We start from the raw sequence: 23,016 nt of genomic DNA, 5'->3' as shown, positions 1-23,016 counted from the left end.
GCACTCCAGCGTCTATGATGATAAGCTATATGTCAGACATTTTATTGGTGTATTGTAATTATTATTATAGGCATAGGTATGGGCACAGGACGTGCAGAATGCCTGGATACCCCCAAACCTGCCGTCTGATAAGTGGGTGGACCCCAGGCCCTAATTATTAAAAAAGACCCCAATGGATTGGCTAGTTTAAATTAAAATTGAAAAATCCAAATATAAATTAATAATAGTTGTGTTTTTATATAATAATATATACATTTTTCATTTTTATTCAAAAAAATTTGCCTGTACCTAAAGGCTTTCAAAATTCTTGTGGGCTGTAATTTTTAATGTGTACCCCCGGAACCAAGAGTCTGCGCATGCATATGATTATTATTAGTGATAATCTGGCACAGTGGTACAAGGGGCTAACTGAGAGGGGGACACCTCTGATTTTCTTGAGGGTTGGTTTAGTATAAGCTTTTGGATTTTAGTAATAACTACGACGGGCAGTTACAAATACGACAGGGAATGCGCCTTTATCGGGTTATTGGTGCTGCAAGGTGGGTGAGATGTAAGACTAGCCACTCAAAAATTTCAAGTCTGCCACGCCACTGATGTGGTACATACTGTACATCACATAAGTAAATAATAAAAATAATTATAAGTATATAATTTAATAAATAATAATATACTCAATATAGGTAGCAAACTATAGCAGCTATGGTATAAAAACGTGAACGCTGGACTACTTGGGCATTAACTGTATACATCTGAACCAAACAGAGATGAAAAAGCCTTAAGATTTGAATGTTTGATTTCAAAATAAGTGTCCAAATTACAGACTGGGGTGGTTTTTTTTTAGAGTATATTCTAGATCGCCTGGTTGTCGTCTATTTGTTGCTCGACATTTGTTTATGATTAATCATTTTTTTTGATTGGTACCTACGTAGCTATAAATATGTGGTGTAATACTTATAAACACTATAATGACAGCAGTTTGGGGTTTTTGAAAATAAAGTAATTTGTTTGCGGTTCCTTTTCACGGCGTTTTCCTTGGATAAAATACTGCAAATTCAGACATTCCCGACGGCAGAGTCGAATAAAATAAATAGTGGAGTAAATAAAAATAATTATTAAAAAAAAAAAAAAACGTATTTATAAATATGCAACATAATATAATTTTTTTCTCATCACGTGATAATTTTTTTCGTACAAAAATGAAATAAATAGGAACAGATTGTTCTGTCGTAATACAACGATACACTTATATGGTAATATAATGAGACATGTAAAAATAGACACCGACTCGGGTGCCGCAAGGAGAAAAAAAAATTTTAAAAAAAAATACGTCATACACGTACTTACAGAATATGCTTAAATGTAATTATTGCTTTTCGATACACTTTGCACGACAACCGCAAACCGTTGTACATCCACAACAAAGTTAAACATATATTCTATAATAATAAATAATGTGTTGAACATGTTTTTTTACAAACATTATATTTATAATATATTCTAATCAAGTTTGTTTCTACGGTATAACATTACTCAAATATATTATACGAGATACGAGTATCTATCTAGGTTAACCTACAACAGATAATAATCCACGCCTAACAATAATATATCTCTACTTAAGTATAATATGATATGATTGTCTCGGTTTTAAACGATATAGTACGTGCCTACGATAAAATATCAACTTAACCACTATAATATGTATTGTAATACTAATACAGGTAATGCATATCTATGATATTATAAATACACAAATTTCAACAACGCTCATCTGTGCTGTGGAAACTAAAATTATACATAATATAATATATTATTCAAAGTCTCGCAAAGTTTAAACAACATTAAACGCTCTACCGTTGAGTATATTAATGTAACGTAAAATATACATTTAGGTTGCATATACTTGCAATATATTTATTATTTATTTTTTTTTTTCGCTAAATGGGCAGGAGTAGCCCCCGAGGGCCTATATTTGCCAGATTTTCCGTTTGGGCGCCCGTAGGTTTCTGCCATGCCCGCCGATTGGGCGATCAGACAGCTGTTGTCTGCCACTCGGCCACTCCCCCCCCCCTATTAATTATTATACTCAAAGGTTCTATTTCATAATGTATATTATATTCTACTGTACAACACGAAATGTAGGTATTATTAAACATAATATTTAAAAAAAAAAAAAATGATTTTTTTATATCATAAAAAAACGTTTATAAGAGTTATTTATGTACAACGTCAAACGAAATGCGTTTGACGACAAACTACAACTTTACGCCGACAGTGCGTCCATATACATATAAATACGTATATAGACGTGGACGAGCGCGGCGTAAAGTTATCTAAAAACTGTAAAGTTTATTGGACGGGGTTCACTGATCAAAGGTTTATTTCATCCTCCTCATAGCACGCTAAAACTAACTTATACACTAATCGCTAACGCGCTTACCACGCGCGTTTTACATTATTATAATATCATTTATCTATCTACCTGTATACCCTAACTCCTAAGTATCTACAACAAAGTCATAACATAATAATATGGTATATATGGTTACAAAATATAATACTTATATCTACTTCCTATACGTATTATTGAAGGAAGAAAGTTTGAAAAAAAAAAAACTAACGGCAACGGGAACATTTATAATATAAGTACTTGGACCGCGATACGCGCGTCGTCGATAATACTGTGCGCAGTTCGTTTAAAAAAAAAAACAACATAATAACATAACAGTTGAACGAATGATAATAAACACGAAAAAACTACAATTAACGCGTTATACACATTATGTGCGCGTGTGAGCTGATTACGCCAAAACTTTGTATCGATATAAAAATATTGTACACAAAAACGAGATTTTCAAAATTACTACCCTATCGATTTTTGGAGTCTCTCACACCGCTAAGCAGAGGTCTAAACGCTACATCTTTCTCACTGTCTCTCTCTCTCTAAAAAAAAAAAAAAAAAATGCATTTATGTGAGCGAAATCCAATGAAGTCTCTAAATATGATCAAGTCCTGCGATGTATATGGGTCACGTTTCTTCGATGAGTTTCCGCTGAACCTTACACCGCCGAAATATCGTACGCGTGGCGGAATGACGCCGTGCCCGACACGTAAACGCGACGAATGTGAACGTGACGGGCTTGTATTTCATCGCATTTCGAATAGAAATCGTTGGCACCCGTCGCGTTTACGTGGGACACGGTGTAACACAACCAGCAACAACAAAAACATGGCCGGAAGTCAAGGACGGTAGATAATAATATTTAAAAGATAATATTATTGTCTACAAACCTTGGCTGGTATATTATAATATTATCGGTGGCACGGGGGTGTTGTACCCCGCGGCATTTCGTTTCTTCGACCATCATGTGGCCGTCGTTCCGTCGAACATTTCCCAATCCGACGGCGTCATCGTATCGGCGACGACGGTGACTTGCGGTAGGCCGGAGCTGCGGGCCGGGGCTACGGGGGAGTACCGGTGGAGCAGGTCCACGTCGGTCGCGCCGTACATCTTCATCGTGGCCGTGGCCGTCGGTTTGCTCAGCACGGGCGACACTTTGCACAGCCCCAGGTTGTCGTAGCCGGTGAACTCCTGTGTCACGAGCGTGGCGTCCTCGCAGGGCAGCTTGTCGGTCGACGACGTGGACGACGACGAGACGGTCGTGCGGCTGGTCCGGTGGCCGGACGACGAGCTTGCGGACGACGTCTTCGGGGCGTCCGTCGTCGTGTGCGCGGCCATCATAGACGTCGCCGCCGCCGCCACCGTCCATGGTTTGTTGTCCACCGTCTCGCTCACCGTGTTAACCGTGTTGTTCCTGAACTGCGCAAGACAAACAGACAAACGGCCTTTAGAATATACCAGAGTACATAGCTGGGATAATAATTATTGATGAAAAAATAAATAGTATTTAAATGAAGGTATACCCAATCACGTACACGAAACAAAAATTGGGGGGGGGGGGGGTCATAGAAGATTTCGGGGGGATTCATAATCTATATATATATATATATATATAAATAAATTACACAACTATCGATTTTTAGGGGGGGGGGGAACCCCCAAATCCCCCTGTATACGTGCCTGTAGGTACCCATATTTCTCAGTTTAAAATATTATTTCAAAGCTTGTGGCATATAACAAGACGAGAGATTATATAAATTATATATCTAAAATATTGGAGATTTGTATGGCTAAAGGTTTTCCACTCCATATAACAAACCTACATTGTATTATAGCTTGGTCGAGTATCATTTATCATGTTGAAATCATCTATTTATATTGTGAATATAATAATGCATTTTCCCAGCCGGTCGACTAGCTCGCACCGCCACGGCCCAAAAAAATGTCGCAGGTGCAGCACGTGCACCTATATTCTGCAGTGTTGTGCAAAGATAACTAAAAAATTATCTAGATAAGATAACAGATAATTCATTGAATATTTATCTAGATAAGATAATAGATAATACTTAAAATATTTATCTAGATAATAGATAAAAGATAACCACATTTATCTAGATAAAAAACAGATAATTGAAAAAAACTTACATAATTTAAAGCTTGCATTTGTAAAATGGCAATTTCGTTATAAATGAAATAATATAAAGTTTGTTCTCTTTTTTCTATTATTTGCACTTTTCTCTAATATTTTCTAAGTACATTTAGGATGCAAACTTAGGCTAATAATCACTGTAATCAAAGCCTTTGAATTAAAAAAATAATAATAATAAAGTATAAGATTATGATTTATTTTACTATTGGAGACACAAAATAAGTAAAATCTGCTTTTTTTTGTTTATTACTTAATACCTAACTATAATTTATAAAAACAAAACATAATCACTATATAGTAAAACTTTTTCTTTTTAAAAGTATTTTATTTATAATCATTAATCAGTTAATAATACCTTATATTAAAATTCAAAATGATAACTAAACAATAACTGAATAAAAATTATCATGTTAATAATTAACAAAATAGTTAAATTTTTCAAAATAGTCGACGTGTAAATATTTACAATTATTATAACTAGAAAATAAAATCGAATAAAAATAGCAAAACAAACTTAGAAAATTTATTTCTCACAAAAAAAAATTATCTAGATAATTTTTCTCAGATAACTATTTTATTTATCTAGATAAGATAAAAAGATAGTGTATATTTATTTTATCTAGATAAGATAAAAAGATAAATATTTTTATCTAGATAACTTATCTAGATAAAATTATCTAGATAATGCACAACACTGATATTCTGCTACACCCTTGCCCACACATGCATATATGGCCAGACGCCTTATGGAAATCAGTGCATATTGCTCGAGAGCTCGTGTTAATATTAATCCAAATCATTTGTAAGATAACTTTAATGCATTTATACTCGGGCGCGTGTGAATCAGTTGTAGAATCGAATGATTGGGTGAAAACTATATATGCTGAGAAAGGCAAATATTATTTGTAGCGCTGCTGTTTATCGAGGGAGAGCTTCAATATAATATGTATAATACAATATCATATATATTTAATGAAATTTAATTGTACGCGCGAGGCGATGACACGATCAGTATAGTTTTTTTTTCATCCCAACTGAACTATATCAATAAAAATAATTTCTACGTCCAAATATTTCGCAGACTGGCAAAAAAACCGCCTACACATTACACATGCGTATGACATACATAATAATTATTAACGACTTATATTTTATATTCCCATACCTATACAACATTACAACTGCACGAGTTTCGAAATATTATTATTATTATATATTATACACACGCACTGTGTAAATATTATGCGTTACATCGGCTTTTTTTTTTCATCGGAACGACATATTTATTGCAAACACAACTCAATAATAACAGTAAACATCCCGCGACACGAGAGCATCAATACAATAATATATCATTATTTAAGTGAAACACATTATTATACATCGGACACACAGTATTATGTTGTAGAATATATTGTATAACGACGTTTCCTAAATAGTTGTTGAAACTATTTTCGACTATTTAAATATTGTGGCCGAGGATGGGATAGGTTCGACGATATTTTCATCGTTATCGTTGTATTGACGTCGTTATAATATTACTATAATAATTTAGGTGTAATAATATGTATTTAACGACACTGTTCGGGTGCTGTTTCGGAGAGTCGATTGACGACTGTGAAATAAATATTAAATAATATTATAAATTATTGAGACATAATGAGACGTGATTTTTGATAACTACTGTTGACATTAAAAATCTATTACATTCCCGATCGCGTCCCTCTGTATACCTTTCACGTGTCATGTGTGAACATGACATTTTATAATGATTTCCGATAGTAAATTACAATATGACTAATATCGTGTTCCCGCATTGAAACGCATGAAACCTTGTAATCGTTATTAATAATATTATATTATTATTTTATTCGTATACGCGCACGGTTTTGATGGCATTATTGTTCGTATATTGTTTTCGCTGTTATTGTCGTCGACGACATTGCCGCTGTGGTGCAACATTCGCCTCAAGGCAAAACTGGAATATATCCAACGTTATATTGTAATATTATTTTTCGAGAAGTTTCATTTTTCTTCGATCGGTAAACGCATTAAAAAAAAACATACGCCGCGAAACGACAATAATTGAAATTTAACGACCATCCATTATCGGGACAAGTCTCATATAATATATATTATAGTCCCATTCCGATGTAGAGGAACGGAAGCAGCTACCTACGGAGGCATATTACACGGAATTCCGATATGCGTTACAAAATACCATAAAAACGCGATAACTGCAACACATCATAACTGCACCTGCTGCATGCACTTCGTGATACTTCACAATACAATATAATACGTTTAGGTTCGAATGGATGTATAATTACAACGATACATGCCTCCTCTGCGAGTATAATGATGCGAACGTCACGTCTCCCAGCGGAGAAACACGTACTATTTTGTAAGTATTTACCTGCACCGGACGGAATGAAAAACATTCATATTATATTATTATGCTGTGCGGAGAAATATAGAATAATAACGACACGTCACACCCTCCTCGAGCGTGTTGGTATAATAATTTCAGAGGAAAAAAAATGGGAGACAATATATTATACAAAAAGAGGTTTTTTTCTACTTCATCACGTAGGTATTCTCACTTCTCCGTATACCTAATATATACCTGTAGTATATCTACCTACACGTTTATTTTATTATTTTTCGGTTATACTTTTCATGGTAGGTACCTCTATTGTAAACCGTGTATACCTACGTAATAAATTATATTGTATTGTGTTTTTACCTTTAAGAAAGCCAATTTTTTTTTGAAATACGAATCCTTCCCTCCGTTCTTGAGCTTCGGTATCTTCCTCTCGCGTTTCCATACGAACGCCAACATGACGGACATCAAGACGATCGCGACGACCACCAACAGCGTCAGCCAAATTATCAACGTTTTCAGGGTCTCCAACTCTTGTAGCACATCTGCGCACACGGAACGAATTTGCATTTTGTTATTAATTATAATTTTTGAAAACGGCCTACAGCACTACATTGTAACTATACGTTTATTAAAAAATGTATAACTGTACGGGCAGTCAGTCGCTCACCTTGGATGTTACTATCCTTGACGTAATGCTTCACATAGTCGTGTATGTAATCTGCACGAAAAAAAAAATTCAAAAACGATAAATTAATATGCGGTCGTGTCTGTCGAACAAAATATCACATTTATATACGGACGACTGCGAATCATCGTCTGAGCAGTCGTCCTATATTCAAAACAAAGTATTTCATTTTACGCGCCTATTTACCCCCTCCCGGGACAGACGACCGTGTCGTAATGATAGAGACGTCGTAATATAAGAAAAATTAAATTATCTTGCAGAATTTACAATTATTATTATTATTATTGGACATGTCCTCTGCACCGCGGGTACTTGCGCATTCCGGGTGTCAGATTTCGCCGTGACCAGCATTATATTATACCATCTGCCCGCCCAAAATCCAACATAATAATTTTATGATAGTAATTTACGCGTCGTGTGTAATGACAAATACTATAATAATAGTACCTATATCGGTAAGTCATCAGTCGTCACTCGTCTGATACGATGGCCTCTTTTGGTACACACGCGGTAATTATCAACGTTAGCCTATACACTCGTATATCACATAATATAATAATATTATGTTTTAGGACGAATGATGGTGCTCTATAATACAGAGGTGGCGTACACAGCAGTAGTTATACCATACGTGCGGTATACCTACATAATATATAATATAATGTGTGTGACGTATACGGTCGAGTTAACAACGTGCTCAGACGCGGAGTGGAAAAAAAAACACGTACTTAAAACATAATATTAAATATATATATACATATATATTATATTATATACCTACAGACGATAAAATGAATTTGATAAAGCACGTTCGGCGACGACGGTACAGGTGTAAGGGTAAGCTGCAGGTATATAAAAAATAAATTTAAAAAAACTAAACTATGGTAAGACCTAAGACCGCACAAAAGACATTTCAGACTTCTGGGTGAATATTCTACTGTTTTTGTACCTATAATAGTAATATGTGCTTGCGTTTGTTTGGCCGATTTAGAGCTTATTGTTGCCCCGGCAACACCCTCCCTCCAGCACATTATAATATACGATATGTGTATAATATACAGCAGCACGACTTGCCGAACGGTCGGCCCGATTGATTTCCCTATACATAGGACTACGACTTCATCGCTTCGGATATCCAATGTATAAGGTTAACATAATATAATACGTCAACTATTTCGTACAGGTATGGGTCAACTACCTGCAGCTGTACGGGCATGATATAATATTACAGTCGTACGACAACGAGTCACAGGCAGCCTGAATAGCTGTACACAACAGTCACGTCCTGCAGCACTAGGTATATATAGGAAGACGGCATTATGGGGGAATCAGGTCACAAGAGGCGGGGGATTTAGCTTTTAACCTAACCCCAAACGGGGTGGGTTATTTTCTTTTGAAATCGTCTAAACAAACTAAAAACACGGAATCTTATGCGCCAGATAAATTATGGTGTCTGGATATGTCAGACATGCCCGCGCACCGCCCGATCTGCGAAATTTTACGAAACGCGAGTAAATGTGTGATATCTATGATTCCGGTTAGTCCTTTTAAATATTAACAATCGTAAATATTTATTTATTTTTATATAACGATGATATTGCTTTTTCGAAATTTGGTGGTAATACTCCTATAACAATTATCATCCCCAACGGGTCCTATCAAGTTTCAAATTCATATATTTAGCTTGTGCACGTCCTGTGAAATGTGTTATACCATGACGTGTGAGAACCTCTATGACTATACCGCATGAGCTGTATAAAACATTTTTTTATAATTTCGGACACAATGATTCTCAACTTGTAAAAACTATCTACAATATTATACAATACAACGGTGCAGCTGTACACGTGTTGTGACTAAATAATTTAGACGACAAAACCATTTAGAGAAGAATAGCGGAATATACTTGCAGGTTATGTGAAAGTTGACAAAATGTTTGATCGACGCAGTCGCGCAATAATAAATTAAGATTATTATAATAAAATACCTATATCTCAATATTTGGACAAAATATACGATTTGGCCAGTCCGACATCATAAAATTGTTGTCGATCTGATATAGTAAAATGACACGAAAATTACATGTTTTCTACCGCCGATAATACATTATCATTATTCATAAAGGATAAAACACGTTTCGTCATCACAAATAAACGATAAATATAATATATTTTTTTTTATCCACAGCGGATTTCGAGAAACGTTCAAATTCTTTTCTTACTAGGTATACAGCTGAATAGTTAAGCTGATATTGTTGCGATATTATAACTGATATTATATTATGCGAGTATTATAGGTACTAGAAATAAAAATAATATCTAGTTTCCTTACGCATGTGCCTAACCTAACCTACCTACATAGTTTTAATTTCATTCCATTAGCACATAGGTTATATTTTTTGCCTCATATTATCTATTAGTATTATTTTTTATTCGAGTCATGTTACATGTAATAATTTACAAGTAAGTGTAACAAGTAGCGTATTTAAGAATTTACCTCGGGTGGGGCCGTAGGGGCTACCTCGTATATATTATATAGGTACATTTAATATTATTATATAGTCATATAGATAATAAATTGTGGTGATAATTTTAGATATTATTACGAATTGTGTACAAAATTAAAACTTGTAAGTTATTTGTTGGAAGGTTAAAAAAAATATATAATATATTGATTATAAAACAAGATATTTATATTTGTTGTTACGCTGCAAAATAAAAATTACCTTTGATTTTGTTTAAAAGTATAAAATAATGTATATTTTATAATAATTTATGAAACTTATTGTTTTGTTTTATGGCAATGCATAATATAATGAATTAATTCTTTATGTCATCTAAAGCTGTATATTTTGAGTTCATTGTGCAAATTATCACGAACATCCGAAAACAATTATATAGTTGTGAGTTCACGGTTCGAAGAATCGGAGTGAAAAATATTGCATGACGTACAACGGACGTAGGTACACCATATTTAAAAAGCGTACATAGAATAGTACAAAATATGCATATTCAAATACTGAAAACCTTAAAAAAAATTATTTCAATTTTATAATTAAAATGAATATAGGTAGTACCTATTACATTTTTTCAGTGCATGCTACAGCAATTTCTCTTTATTCTCGTATTGTAAATTGCTTATTAGTTTCTCTCGATGACAAGAATTCTTTATTTGTATTTAGTTTCAAAAAAATGTTTCATATATTTCAAGTTAGTAGTGTGTCGTGTCCCGAATTATTGTATAAGATTAATACATTTTCGTATTGCACCTGTGCACACACGTACCAATTTATAATGCTTTCTACACAGTCAAATGTTTAAACAATATGTGGTCCTAAATAGCCCAATAAACTGTATTTTAACTTATTGCAATAGTCAATTGAATAATTTTCATTCTTCTTTAATAACATTAATTTTTTTAAACAGTTATTTACTTAATTTGTGTACAGTCGTACTTATAAAATATTTAAAATTTAATCTGTATACTCTCTATACCTATTGGGCGTTATTAATTAAATAAATATTGAACAATTTATTCTTTTATTCTTTTAGTTTATTTTCACTGCAGATTTCCATAAAATGTTTTGTACGAACTCTAACGGAGGAGTCCACGATGAAATATATTTTATCACCTTTTATAAAACGCGTTACTATGTATGTATCACATATATTATAGACGAAATACACTTAAAAACCATATAGTGGCAAAAAAATACACACCTTCGATCATTATTGTGAATGTGTTTTGGGGCAAGTGTGTGCAAGTGGTGCCTTAGCTAATGGCCATGTTATATTTATATATATATATGAGTATTCCATAAAATATAAGTCATATTACGTACACACACACACGACATAATATATAGAAGCATAATGCACGAAAGTATAAAAGACTGCAATGTTTTTCAAATCATATGCGTTATAACCCAAATAAATAAATGGCGCATAAAATAGGAGTACAGTTACAATATTGACAAAAATTAGTTTTACTTGAGCTGCAGTCGTGTTATGCAGATATATTAATATATTATATTATTAGGTATTAATAAAAATTGAATGTCGCCCAAAATAAATAGGAGAAAAAAAATACCCGATGGAAATCAGAACGGACGATAAATTACAGACATAATAGCGCATTGGCCACGATCGGGGGAGGTGATGAAAAAGAAAATTAATAATCTGAGCACCGAAAATCTCCCGTCTACATGACTACATATTTTTATGGATTCAACGTAACAGGCGGAGACTTCAAAGACGAAAAACGCGTTGAATTTTTCGACCGCGGTCGCAATCGTATTAAATTAATTCCTGCACGGCCGCGGCGATCATCGGTTACCTCGGTATCCTATACCAGAGTTTTGGAGATACGAGCGCGCGTTTTTTCGATGTTGCATCGCTACCCATACATACCCACTTTTTATTATTATAATATATGTACATACTGTTTAGGGGACATTCGATGATCGAGTGTAACTGTATAAGGACCTGGACATTGTATATACGGCGGCAGGTATCATAAATCATTATTTATTACCTTACAGACAACGAAAATAACAATGCTGCAGAGCGTATAGGTACCGAATTCTTTTCGGGATTGTTCCCCTCGAATCGTATTCCAAGGACATGCGGAGAAAAAAAACAAAAAAAAAAAACACGCTACAACAAAGCGGGACCACCGACCACCAATTTCGCTTCGCTACTAAATATATATATAATAATATTATTATTATCACAGTACAATAGGTATACACCTATATTGTAATATGTGACAGTGCGAGATCTGCGTCATACACACTCGTACGATATAATACGAGCATAGATTTACGCGCAGAATCCCGACTAGCAGCGATCGCGATTTCTAGTTTTCGTTTGTTTGCTCGTATTATTATTATTATTATAATACAAGAGTTACACATTTTTCGGTTATTATTTATAATATATTATACAATATCACGGGCGTGCCATTATCGCGCAATCGTTCGCGTTTTTCGAATACCCGCGCAGGTAACAATATTAAAGTCATCAAACGAACGTGGCCGCTTATTGTCTTCCACCAGTGCAGCGGCAGTGTCCGAATATTGTATTATTACATAACAGAGAGATACCGGCCAAGACGCGAGCCGGCCGACTAGTTGGTAAAAAAAAAAAAACCCTAACCCGTCTTGTGTACGGACCATCGTTTGAAGAATGTGTTGTTTTTCATTTTTATTTATACCGCGATCACGTACACATCGTCATCATCATCGCGCCCTATACACGTTATTGTTGACCAGAATATCGACTCGTGCCCACGTCGTATACGCGTATCACTCTAAAACGGCTTATCGAAAATAAAAATCATGTGTGTACGGAATAATATACCGCAGTACAAGTCGAACGGTGTAACAATAATATTGTTTCGTACTTGAGAGACTTTTGCGAAGGTGCGCAGAACGAATTCATTGTGGGAAAAAGTAAAAATCTTATATCCCGCGGAGTATATAAACGGAACACGATATTGTTATTATAATAAATAAACTGTAATCCGGGGGCCCCGAGGTACGTGCCACACGACGATTTTTGGCGATCTTGACGGTTTATTTATGCGCTTCCTTCGCGGGTATAAAACGTCGTGATGGTGTGTAAAGCGTCGAGCGAGAGACATCGACGGGGTCGGCACTCGGCCTCTGGACTAATGAATATTCGCAGAAACGATAGGTAGGTGTAATTGTAAAGTAATGTTTCACACGCGTGCGGTTAAATACGGCGAATGTTATTATGTTAGACGATGTCCCAGAGTAGAAAGTCGGTACTGCGAAAGAAATAAGGTCCTCCCCTCGCGCGCGCCATCGTCTTATTCGTCGCGAGTGGGTTTTTAATTTGTTCCTTCTCCGAGAATAAGGACGCGACGTTCGGCGGTTGACCTCGCCCGCAAAAACGACTGCTGCGGTTTTCGAGCGAATAATTATTATTACGATAATATATTAAAATAATAATAAGTGTAATAACACTACAACATAACGCGGCCAGTGTAAGATTATATTATAATACAGCAGATATAATAATAATTATTTGTTTTTGTGTGTAACAATATATGCACTAAAAGTCCGCGGTTAAACGAATAGGATATAAAGTAAATATAATGTTCAGTGTTCCACTATAACGGTGGATATATAACGGGTATATGGAGCGTAAAATGTATACTATCGTCTATCGTATAATATGGTCAGAAACGCGCGCGTGCTATCTACGTGATATTATAATACGTATCAGTTCGAAAATTGCAGATCGGAAGGGAAAGCAGCGGTACAGCTTTTAAAGTGAATACCGAGTAGCTCTGAGAAATCGTAAAAAAAAAAAAAACACGTCGGTCTAATAAACGAGCACAAACCCTCGGGCTATACATATAGAAAATAATATTATATACCTTGACACTGTTGTTGGCATATTTTGACGTCGAAATTGTGCGAAGTCTCGTTGCAGTACGAATGGCACGGGTAGCACTGGAGATCGTGGGCCTGGCACATGTGGTACTCGGGGCACTCCTTCTCGCCGCACGGCTTCCTTAGCGACAAGCCCGCCATGGCAACGACTACGACTGCAATCCAATTAAATATCACTGTAATAGTCCGATGATGTTATGATCAAACAACCGATGATCGTATCACGCGTGTTCAGGTAGGCACACAAAAATCGTATATGGTCGATGGCGGTCGGAAGTCGCGCGCGGCCGAGTGCCGACTGCCGAGCCGACGACGGCTGCTGCTGGCGGGAACCGACGCTTTTGGCGCGCTCCGACCGAAGCCGCCGCCGACCAACCGGTTTGGCCGCGTCGCGAAATCGTTACGAAAACAACAAAATTTACAATAATAATAATAATAATCGTGGATTTCGCTCACCTAACGTTCTACGGCTGCTCCAGTCAATGACGGAGGCTGCGGTACCGCGGTGCCGTGGAGGTAACCTGTCGTCGGATGGAACCCGCCAAAGGCCCGTCGAACCATAATATTATTATTATTAATACTATATCGTCGTGCGGTACGAGCGGCGGCGACAGCGGCGTAGCAGTTGTAGAGGAATGTTTTCGCGTGTGCATACACACCACGACCGCTACGCTCGGTACTCCCCCACCGGGCGGCGGGTGTTCCGCCGCCGCTGCCGCTGTCGCTCGCCGGGCAACCTGCGCAGGTATACACACACGCGACGCGGCCGAGTGACTCACCTTTTTCCGAGTCGACGTTGTCGTTACTGTTGCGCACCGCCTCACCACCACAACCACCGACCGCCGCCGCCGCCACCAATTACTCCTGCCACCACCTCCGCCGCATCCGTTCGCTTTCTGCGCCCCCACTGTCGTTGGTACCTGTCCGACCGAACCATCATGACGCGCACCACACCTGTACCGACCGAAGACCGGTTTCGGTGCGGCGGCGGCGGCGACGGTCCGCGATGTTGCCAAGCGGCTCGCTCCGCTCCGAGTCTTTTACTCTTTTGTTTCGTTATTTTTTTATCCGTTAACCACGAAACAATCGTTACAAAGTACTTTTCCCGGCGTCACGCGAAACCGCCAAATTCGTGACGAGAATCGTCGACGCTTTTACGCCAAAAGTCTGCTACAAGATATATTTTTCTATTTTTCCTCAAATGTCTGGGATGAGTACCCATTTCCGTTTGAGCTTATAAGTTATAACTGCAAATTATTTATTTTCTTATAACTTCACGTCTTCGCCTATATAGTTTAATCAAAACTGATATAGATAATTAACCATCAGGTATACCTATCGTTTTTTTAAAAGCATTTGTTTGTTTTGAAATCCAAATGGGTAGGTCATTTATGGAATAATAATATGTACTTTTCAATTTAAACACAAAGAAGGGATTCTGCACCAGCAGCATGTCATGCAGGTATATGAGTTTTACAATTTTCTCACTAATGTCTAACACATAGACTCTGCGCGCGGTATTAGCTAGGCGTTAGATAGATTTTTTATAGAAACTATCGGGGTGGACTGGCCCAGGGTGCTATATAAGCCGAGTTGCACCCAGTGCCCCGATTATCACCGTCGGGCAGTTTTTTAAATGTATTTCTTATTGTAATGTAGAACTCTTTCCTAAATGTAGTGAGTTTAAACAAATATATACGAGCTCTTAATTAATTTTTCACACTGGACCAAAAATAGCCAGTCCGCCCGTGAAACGTGCTATGAAAATATTCAACAATATTGAAACGGTTTAGAAAATATCTGACTTGTCGTTAAACTATCTCTGTCTAAAAAATATTATATGGTTTGAGTACAAAAATCTACGATGTTTGTATATTATCCTGCGGGTTTCATCTTGACCCCGAAAATTACACGACGAGCCACGCTTTACCGAACTGTAATACATATTTTTTATTTGATAAACAAAATGTGCAGTTATGCGATGACAGGATGAACACGTAACTATACACTACATAACGATATATGGAGTGTTTTGGCGCGTTACGTCGTCAAGGCTACCTCGTCGGTTCCAGCAAGTCTAACGCCGATTTTATTTTTTTAATATACCGATCGACCTGGACTGCTTCCGCGGCGTGGTTCGTGTATAAATAAATGCGGTACTTATGCACGTGTGCCACTATCGCCTTATCAGCATTATAAAGTCCCGTAAGTAACAAATCAAAAAAAAAAAAACAGTAATTCGTCACACGCACATAATATTAAAACAATCGTAAGTACTTGAGCTGGTTACCAAGTACAACTGTTGTAGAAGCCTAAGGTTTATAAGCTCCTCAGAGATGTTTTATCAATTTTTAAATAAGTAAAAAAATAAGAACCTGGGAAGTCGCTCTGCTGTATAGTAGATTTCGAGTGTTCTTTGTCATTGAGTGGTCACTGAAATGGATTTGTTAAATCTGAATTCAATGATAAATCATGTGGTAATAACGAAAAACGATTCTGCAGAGCGAAGACGGATTGTTAGCCTATATAAGAGTTAATAGCTGAGTGTCAATGACATTTTGTCCAAAAAAATACACTCTACGGAAATAATGATCTTGCCTTGTAGAATATACCAAATTTGATTATTTTTTTTTAAAACTAATAGAGGGTAATATTATACAAATAATATTCTACAGGCCACATTGAACTCCGTTTATCAATATTTTAATCTCAAACTTTATATGTTATTAAAAATAAGACAATTTTAAGCTTTATTTCCAAATTATTTTATACCATTATTTAAAATAAATTAAAAAACCAGAGTTCAGCAAAGCCTCTAGGAAATCTTTTTTTTTCAGATAAAAAAATAGTTATCAGCATCCAACAACTCTACAAAACCTGTGCATTTTTCATGTAAAGTAATTTTTTTGATATAATATACACACCGTAACGAAATACCTTAAATATGTATTGAGTAGAAGATTAGTGGAAAAGTATTATAATTAATTTAAAGGCGGAAATCAAAATATAAAATATAATTTTCAATTTTATAGAATTGCTGGCAGTTTGAAAAACAGGCACCGGGTCACGCATTAACGTTTCCTACTTGAAACTAGCCACGATATTAAATCCGCGCTTTTGATTGGCCTATTTGAATTGCGCGCCATAATAAGATAATATTATAATTATAATATTAATTATGCATTTTAAATTTATTTAGGCGTTAAGTATTATGTACCAATATTATTATGACGTTGTAAATTATTTTATTCAGAATATAGTAAAATTGCCAAGTTATTTTAAATAAAAATAATGGTTAAAACAAGTAATAAGCAATCAATAATACACCCTTTAATATACACATAATGTGTATGGCATTAAGAATATAAATTCAATAATAATGTTCATTCTTAAGAAGTATTTTTAAAAAACTTCAATGAATCCAATTCTTCTTCTTTATCTGTCAACATAGCTAGAATTAAAATCATGGTTTCTTCAAAACTGTTTGCATAACTCATTAAATAAGTACATCGAATTTAATTTTGAAGTTTTTTGACAAACCCTTAAGGCTAAAATTTTTAAATCAATACTTTAAAAAACAAAAAAATGTCAAATGCCTATAAATAGCTTAAAATTAGTCTAAAATACTCTAAATGTTTTTAAATTTCACTGTGTATACAAAATTATAATATAAATAATTAGTCTAAGTCCTACAGGTTACAATAAATATTTTTGAATCACAATAAAATAACAAAAATTGTTTGTGGATAAATCGTTGTAGGTACATTTGTATAATATCCAACGTTGTCAAAAACCATAGTTTTGACCAATTTCATAAAAATTTGAATTATTAAACGTTTATAAACACAAATTGTGACTTAATTATCCTCATATTTTTAATTGGAGTATGGAGTATGGACAACTTATGAGGAACCTTGAATTTCATTTTTGAGTATTTTTACCAGAAAACAAATTTTATCACACACAAATTGAAAAAAAAAAATAATATTATAATATCATATCTAACAAGTACTATAATAATGTAAAATATTAATATTCGGTGTTGTTTAATTCTCGTTTTTCCATATTATATTTATTTGTTTTTTCCGATTAAAAATACTGTAATTTAACCTAGGTACGAACTAGATCTAATTTGTTACTAAGAAATAGGAACAACCCTCGAAGTTGAAAACCTTTTGACTGCTCCAAAAGGTGACGACTTAAAGAAAAAAAACATCAAATTATATACAACTGATACATTCATCGTTCCGCTCAGAATTCAAAAGCGGTCAAGTAGGTATAACCGCTCTACTGTATAATTATAGATGTCAAGTGCACGGTGCACCTCGTGCACCTTAAGAGGATGTCAGCGCACTATTTGTTTTTTCTTTGACCCACGCGCAACATAGACGAAACGCATTTGCGCAGAATCGTTTTTTCTATGTTTTCAAGTAATCTTAGAGTAAAATCACCCATTACAAAAAAGATAGAGAATAATATTTTTGAGGGAATGTCATATCGATTTTAGATGTTATTGTTATTTGACTTTCAAAATAAACAAAAAAATGTTGTAAATTTAAATGATGTTTAAATTGTTTTGAAACAATATTTAGAGAAATCAATATGACATTCCCTAAATAATATTATTCTCTATCTTTTTTATAATGGGTGATTTTACTATAAGATTACTTAAAAACATAGAAAAAACGATTCTGCGCAAATGCGTTTTGTCAATGTTGCGCGTGGGCCAGAGAGAAAACCAATAGTGCGCTGACATCCTCTTAATAGTATACTATTGGTCACTGTATAATGGTTGTGTTAAACTTGAAGTTAATGATAAATCATTGTGTATGACGAAAAAACATTCTGATCGGAAGCAATCTGTCAGCTTATGACAGTAATAATAATACGCGATTTTGAAGGATTTTGTCAAAACTCAAATTCAAACAATCAAACGATACTATAAATAAATATTGTAATTACGCATATTCTATAAATTTTAATCACTGAAAAAAAGTTGTGACGAATCTTGTATTACTTTTTAAGCTTTTATACTCGCAAACAAAAATGTTTGAAAATAATTATTATATAAAAAATTAAATTATGTTTCAACCCAATGAATTTAATACTTTAATTAAAATACAATTTTTTGAAGGGGATAATTATTTAATGCTGGAGAAGCTAAGCCCCTCCAAGTCCCAAAATTGCGCCTATGAAAAGAAACGTATTTTCCTGTACTATATAAATTATAACTTTATGGACTATGAATATTGAAAAACTATATAATGCATCAATTGAAGTAAAACATCACGCAATTTTAATGTCATTCCGTTATTTTGGATCAAAAACATTCTCGCGATGGACTAACCTAATCGTCTAAATTAAATATAGAAATTTTTCCGACTAATAACCAGATATTATACAAGGTGTAACAGTAAGACTTGACGTAAAAAAAAAAAAGGTGGATAAGTGGATGTCGCTCTGCTGTACAGTAGGTTACAAGTGGGTCACTGTAATGGATGGTGTTAAATTTGAATTCAATGATATAATATCATTGTATAAGAAAAACGATTCTGAACGAAAACGGTCAGTCAGCCTATGATTTTACCAAGTATATTTGATGATATTATTGTGAATAAAGTAATTTATATATAACCTATTTACTCGGAGCCTTGTTTTAAATTTTCAATCTTTAGCCATAAAAGTTAAACATTTTATACATTTTTAACCACAAAATAATTAATAATTTATAAATTTGATAAATGTTGTCACTTTAAATGCTTATAAAAAAAAATTGTGCCTATGTATTTTTAATATTTTTCAACTGCTATTAGAACGATATATCAGGAGCCTTATATTAAATTTTCACGCTTTTTTACCCAACAAATAACAATTTATTGATATTTATAGAAAAAAAAACTAAAAAAATTGAAAACTGACAATGTCCGTAAACAGCTCAAAAAGAGTCAAAATATTTTCAACATTTTATGGTGTATAGAAAATGCTAATATGAACATTCAGTGAAATTTTCAAGTATCTACAGTCATTCGTTTTTTAATTACAATAAAATAAGAAAATTGTTATATGAGAAATCGAGTAAATATCAAATGTTGTAAAAATATAAATTTCAGACGCTCATAAAAATTTAATTTAAGTTTCTTCTAGACTTTTTTTTTTTGATAAAGGTAGACAAACTTATGAGTAATCTTATATTACATTTTCAAATCTTAGATTTAAAAAGAAAAATTTTTATGAATTCTCAACTCAAAATAATTTGCTATTTTTCGTGATTTTTCCGTATTTTGTCAAAATTTGAACTTTAAATGCTTATAATTAAAAACTGTGACTAAGGATTTTTAATTTTTTTCATCTGCCTTTGAAACAATAACGTAGGAGCCTTCTATTAAATTTTCAAGCTTTTTTAATCAACAGATAAAATTTTATTGATATTTATAGAAAAAAAAACTAAAAAAATTGAAAACTGACAATGGCCGTAAACAGCTCAAAAAGAGTCAAAATATTTTGTAAATTTTATGGTGTATAGAAAATGCTAATATAAACATTCAGTCAAAATTTCATGTCCCTACGGTCATTTGTTTAAGAGTTACACCAAAAACCAAAATCGATTTTCTCGAAAACAGATTTTGCGTAAAAATTCCCGTTTTTCCTTAATTTTTCTTTTGTTTTTCACGTCGCTTGTGAAAACTACTGGGAAATTTTTACTTTTGACCCCCCAAAGTACCAACTAGATTCACTTTCCTATCAGAAAAGTTACTATTGAAGAAAATCCAAGCACTTTTACTGTCCTAAAAGGTGATGACAGACACAAAAATAAAAAAAAAATAAAAAAAAAAACACACATCATTGTAGAATCAATACATTCATTGCTTCGCTCAGAATCTAAAATTATGCTACTTAAACGTATAACAAAAATTGTTAAAATTATATGATTAGTAAATAATTTAAGAAATATACAAAGAGTTATTACGTTCCAAATTCATTAAATCAAAAAAAATATTGATATTTAAAAAAATTTTAAAATATAAACTAATTAACTTAGATAAATGTTTTTACTATGAAAATTGTTCTTATAATCAGATTCACAAATTGGCTATTTTGAATAATAATAATAAATTAAATCTTAAATTTTTTATTTTCAATGTTAAAAAATAAAAATAATTTTTTGTATAATACATATATGTGTAGCGCAAGTGACTATAAATTATATATTAAAAAAAAAAAGTTTTAAATATTGATTAGAACAAGAGTTATTCCAAAATTCAGCTCTATCTGTTACACGGTGTATTCTATGATACATTTATACGTATAACATAATAATTAATATTATATTATGTATTATATCATTATTATTCTTGCGAAACGTCAATGAAACATTTTGTTGACTTAAAGCACGGACTAAGATATTATAATGTATAGATACAGATACGGTATATCTTAGTTCGTGACTTTAAGTCATAACTGCACAACCCGACAACCGTCACAACTAAACAGTGAACCGCAATTCTTTTGTGGATCTGTCACAGCACGTCAGCACGTGTACAGAAAGATGCAAGTTACCTAACCTATCAGCTGTTCCAAGTTGAAAACCATATAGTGTCTGCAGTGTTCATTGCAGACGTAAAAGTATAGTCCCTCTCCAGTCTCTTGCATAGAGACTCCTAAACTATTAAGCATCGACGCATTGTAGTCATTATTAAATTATTGTAAATAGTATAATATAATATATACCTAGGGTATAATAACTGTTAACAGTTTACCATTTACCAATTTAAGAACATTAAGACTAGCACATAATATAAGCGCTTTTATAAGTACCTATACTACCTACTGTACGAAAACGTTATTTACAATTTAGTATTAACATGTTTCGTATATAATAGTATATTATATTCAAACGGTAGATATGTATTATATCCTTATAGGCATATCGTATAACAGACGAGTATACGACATTATAGTATAATGTTAAAACACATCGTTCAGTGTTCTCTAAAAGGCATGCTAAGATTTTACATAAATTCATTTTTTAAGTTTTGACTACCTACTTGATTCTATTAAAGTCTTAAGTATACCTACTTACTGTTAAAAATCAGTTCGCTGTTGGCTTTGCATAAAATAATGAATATTACTGAGTACCTACATTTAGTATTTATTCAGGGTGTCCAACCGAAATCTGACAAATGTCATAACCATTGCTTTTAAATATTAAAGTTTTTTATATATAATTTATAGTCACTCGCGCTACGTACCTATAATATACAAAAAATATTTTTATTTTTAACACTGAAAATATAAATTTTATTTTTTGGAATTTGCTGACATGAGTATATTTCTTAATTTAATTACTAATCACATAATATTAACAATACATTTTTGTCATATACGTTTAAGTAGCATATTTTTTTTTATTATTTTTTTTTTGTCAGATCTTTATGTTACACCCTAAGTATAAATGTATAATATAGGTATATGGCAAGTAAATATATTTTCAATTTTGCTATTTGATACCGGATACGGTACACTATATTATACTATAATATATAATGACTATAAAACACTAGCTCGACTAATTGTCTTATGAGTGAATTAAAACGATAAGATATATTATAAAAGGTGACAAATTTTAAAAATGTGCAATCAGTATTAAAAATAAATTAATATTCAATAGAATTTAGATTAGGTTAATGGTACCGACGCATTAGGTACTGTACGAACATATTATTATTATGATAAACTATTGTCGCATATGTATTAACTAATGAGTATAGAGTATTATATTAAATAGTTTATGCCGAGTGTAGTCAGTGTAGGTTATATATGTTAAATAAATGGACAATGAATGATGAATGATAGTTTATGAATCATAACTTAAACAAAAATAAGCGCACTGACAACTGACCACATAATATTTTAAATGTTAAAATGTCATACAACTAACTTAGTAGTTGGCACATTTTGATATGACACACATGTC

General features: G+C 33.6%; 1 protein-coding gene across 3 annotated transcripts; it reads right to left on the bottom strand.

The window, feature by feature from the left end:
• Positions 1–1,133: 1,133 nt before the first annotated feature.
• LOC132940798 (protein grindelwald-like) lies at positions 1,134–14,850 on the bottom strand. 3 transcript variants are annotated; one of them, XM_061008550.1, is made up of 5 exons: positions 14,499–14,850; positions 14,027–14,218; positions 7,604–7,654; positions 7,297–7,478; positions 1,134–3,820 (listed from the first exon to the last, which is right to left on the bottom strand). In XM_061008550.1, the coding sequence occupies exons 2-5, from the start codon at positions 14,181–14,183 to the stop codon at positions 3,365–3,367; spliced, it is 846 nt and encodes a 281-aa protein (XP_060864533.1). In that variant the 5' UTR covers positions 14,184–14,218; positions 14,499–14,850; the 3' UTR covers positions 1,134–3,364. The 3 variants fall into 3 exon arrangements, with proteins under 3 accessions (XP_060864533.1, XP_060864531.1, XP_060864530.1); XM_061008548.1 differs by having other exon boundaries at positions 14,027–14,197; XM_061008547.1 differs by lacking the exon at positions 14,499–14,850 and having other exon boundaries at positions 14,027–14,453.
• Positions 14,851–23,016: the final 8,166 nt, after the last annotated feature.

Source organism: Metopolophium dirhodum, chromosome 3 (assembly GCF_019925205.1).
Source record: "Metopolophium dirhodum isolate CAU chromosome 3, ASM1992520v1, whole genome shotgun sequence".
Taxonomy (NCBI): Eukaryota; Metazoa; Arthropoda; class Insecta; order Hemiptera; family Aphididae; genus Metopolophium; species Metopolophium dirhodum.
The sequence above is the reverse complement of the archived record's forward strand: the minus strand, read 5'-3'. Positions and strand labels throughout refer to the sequence as shown.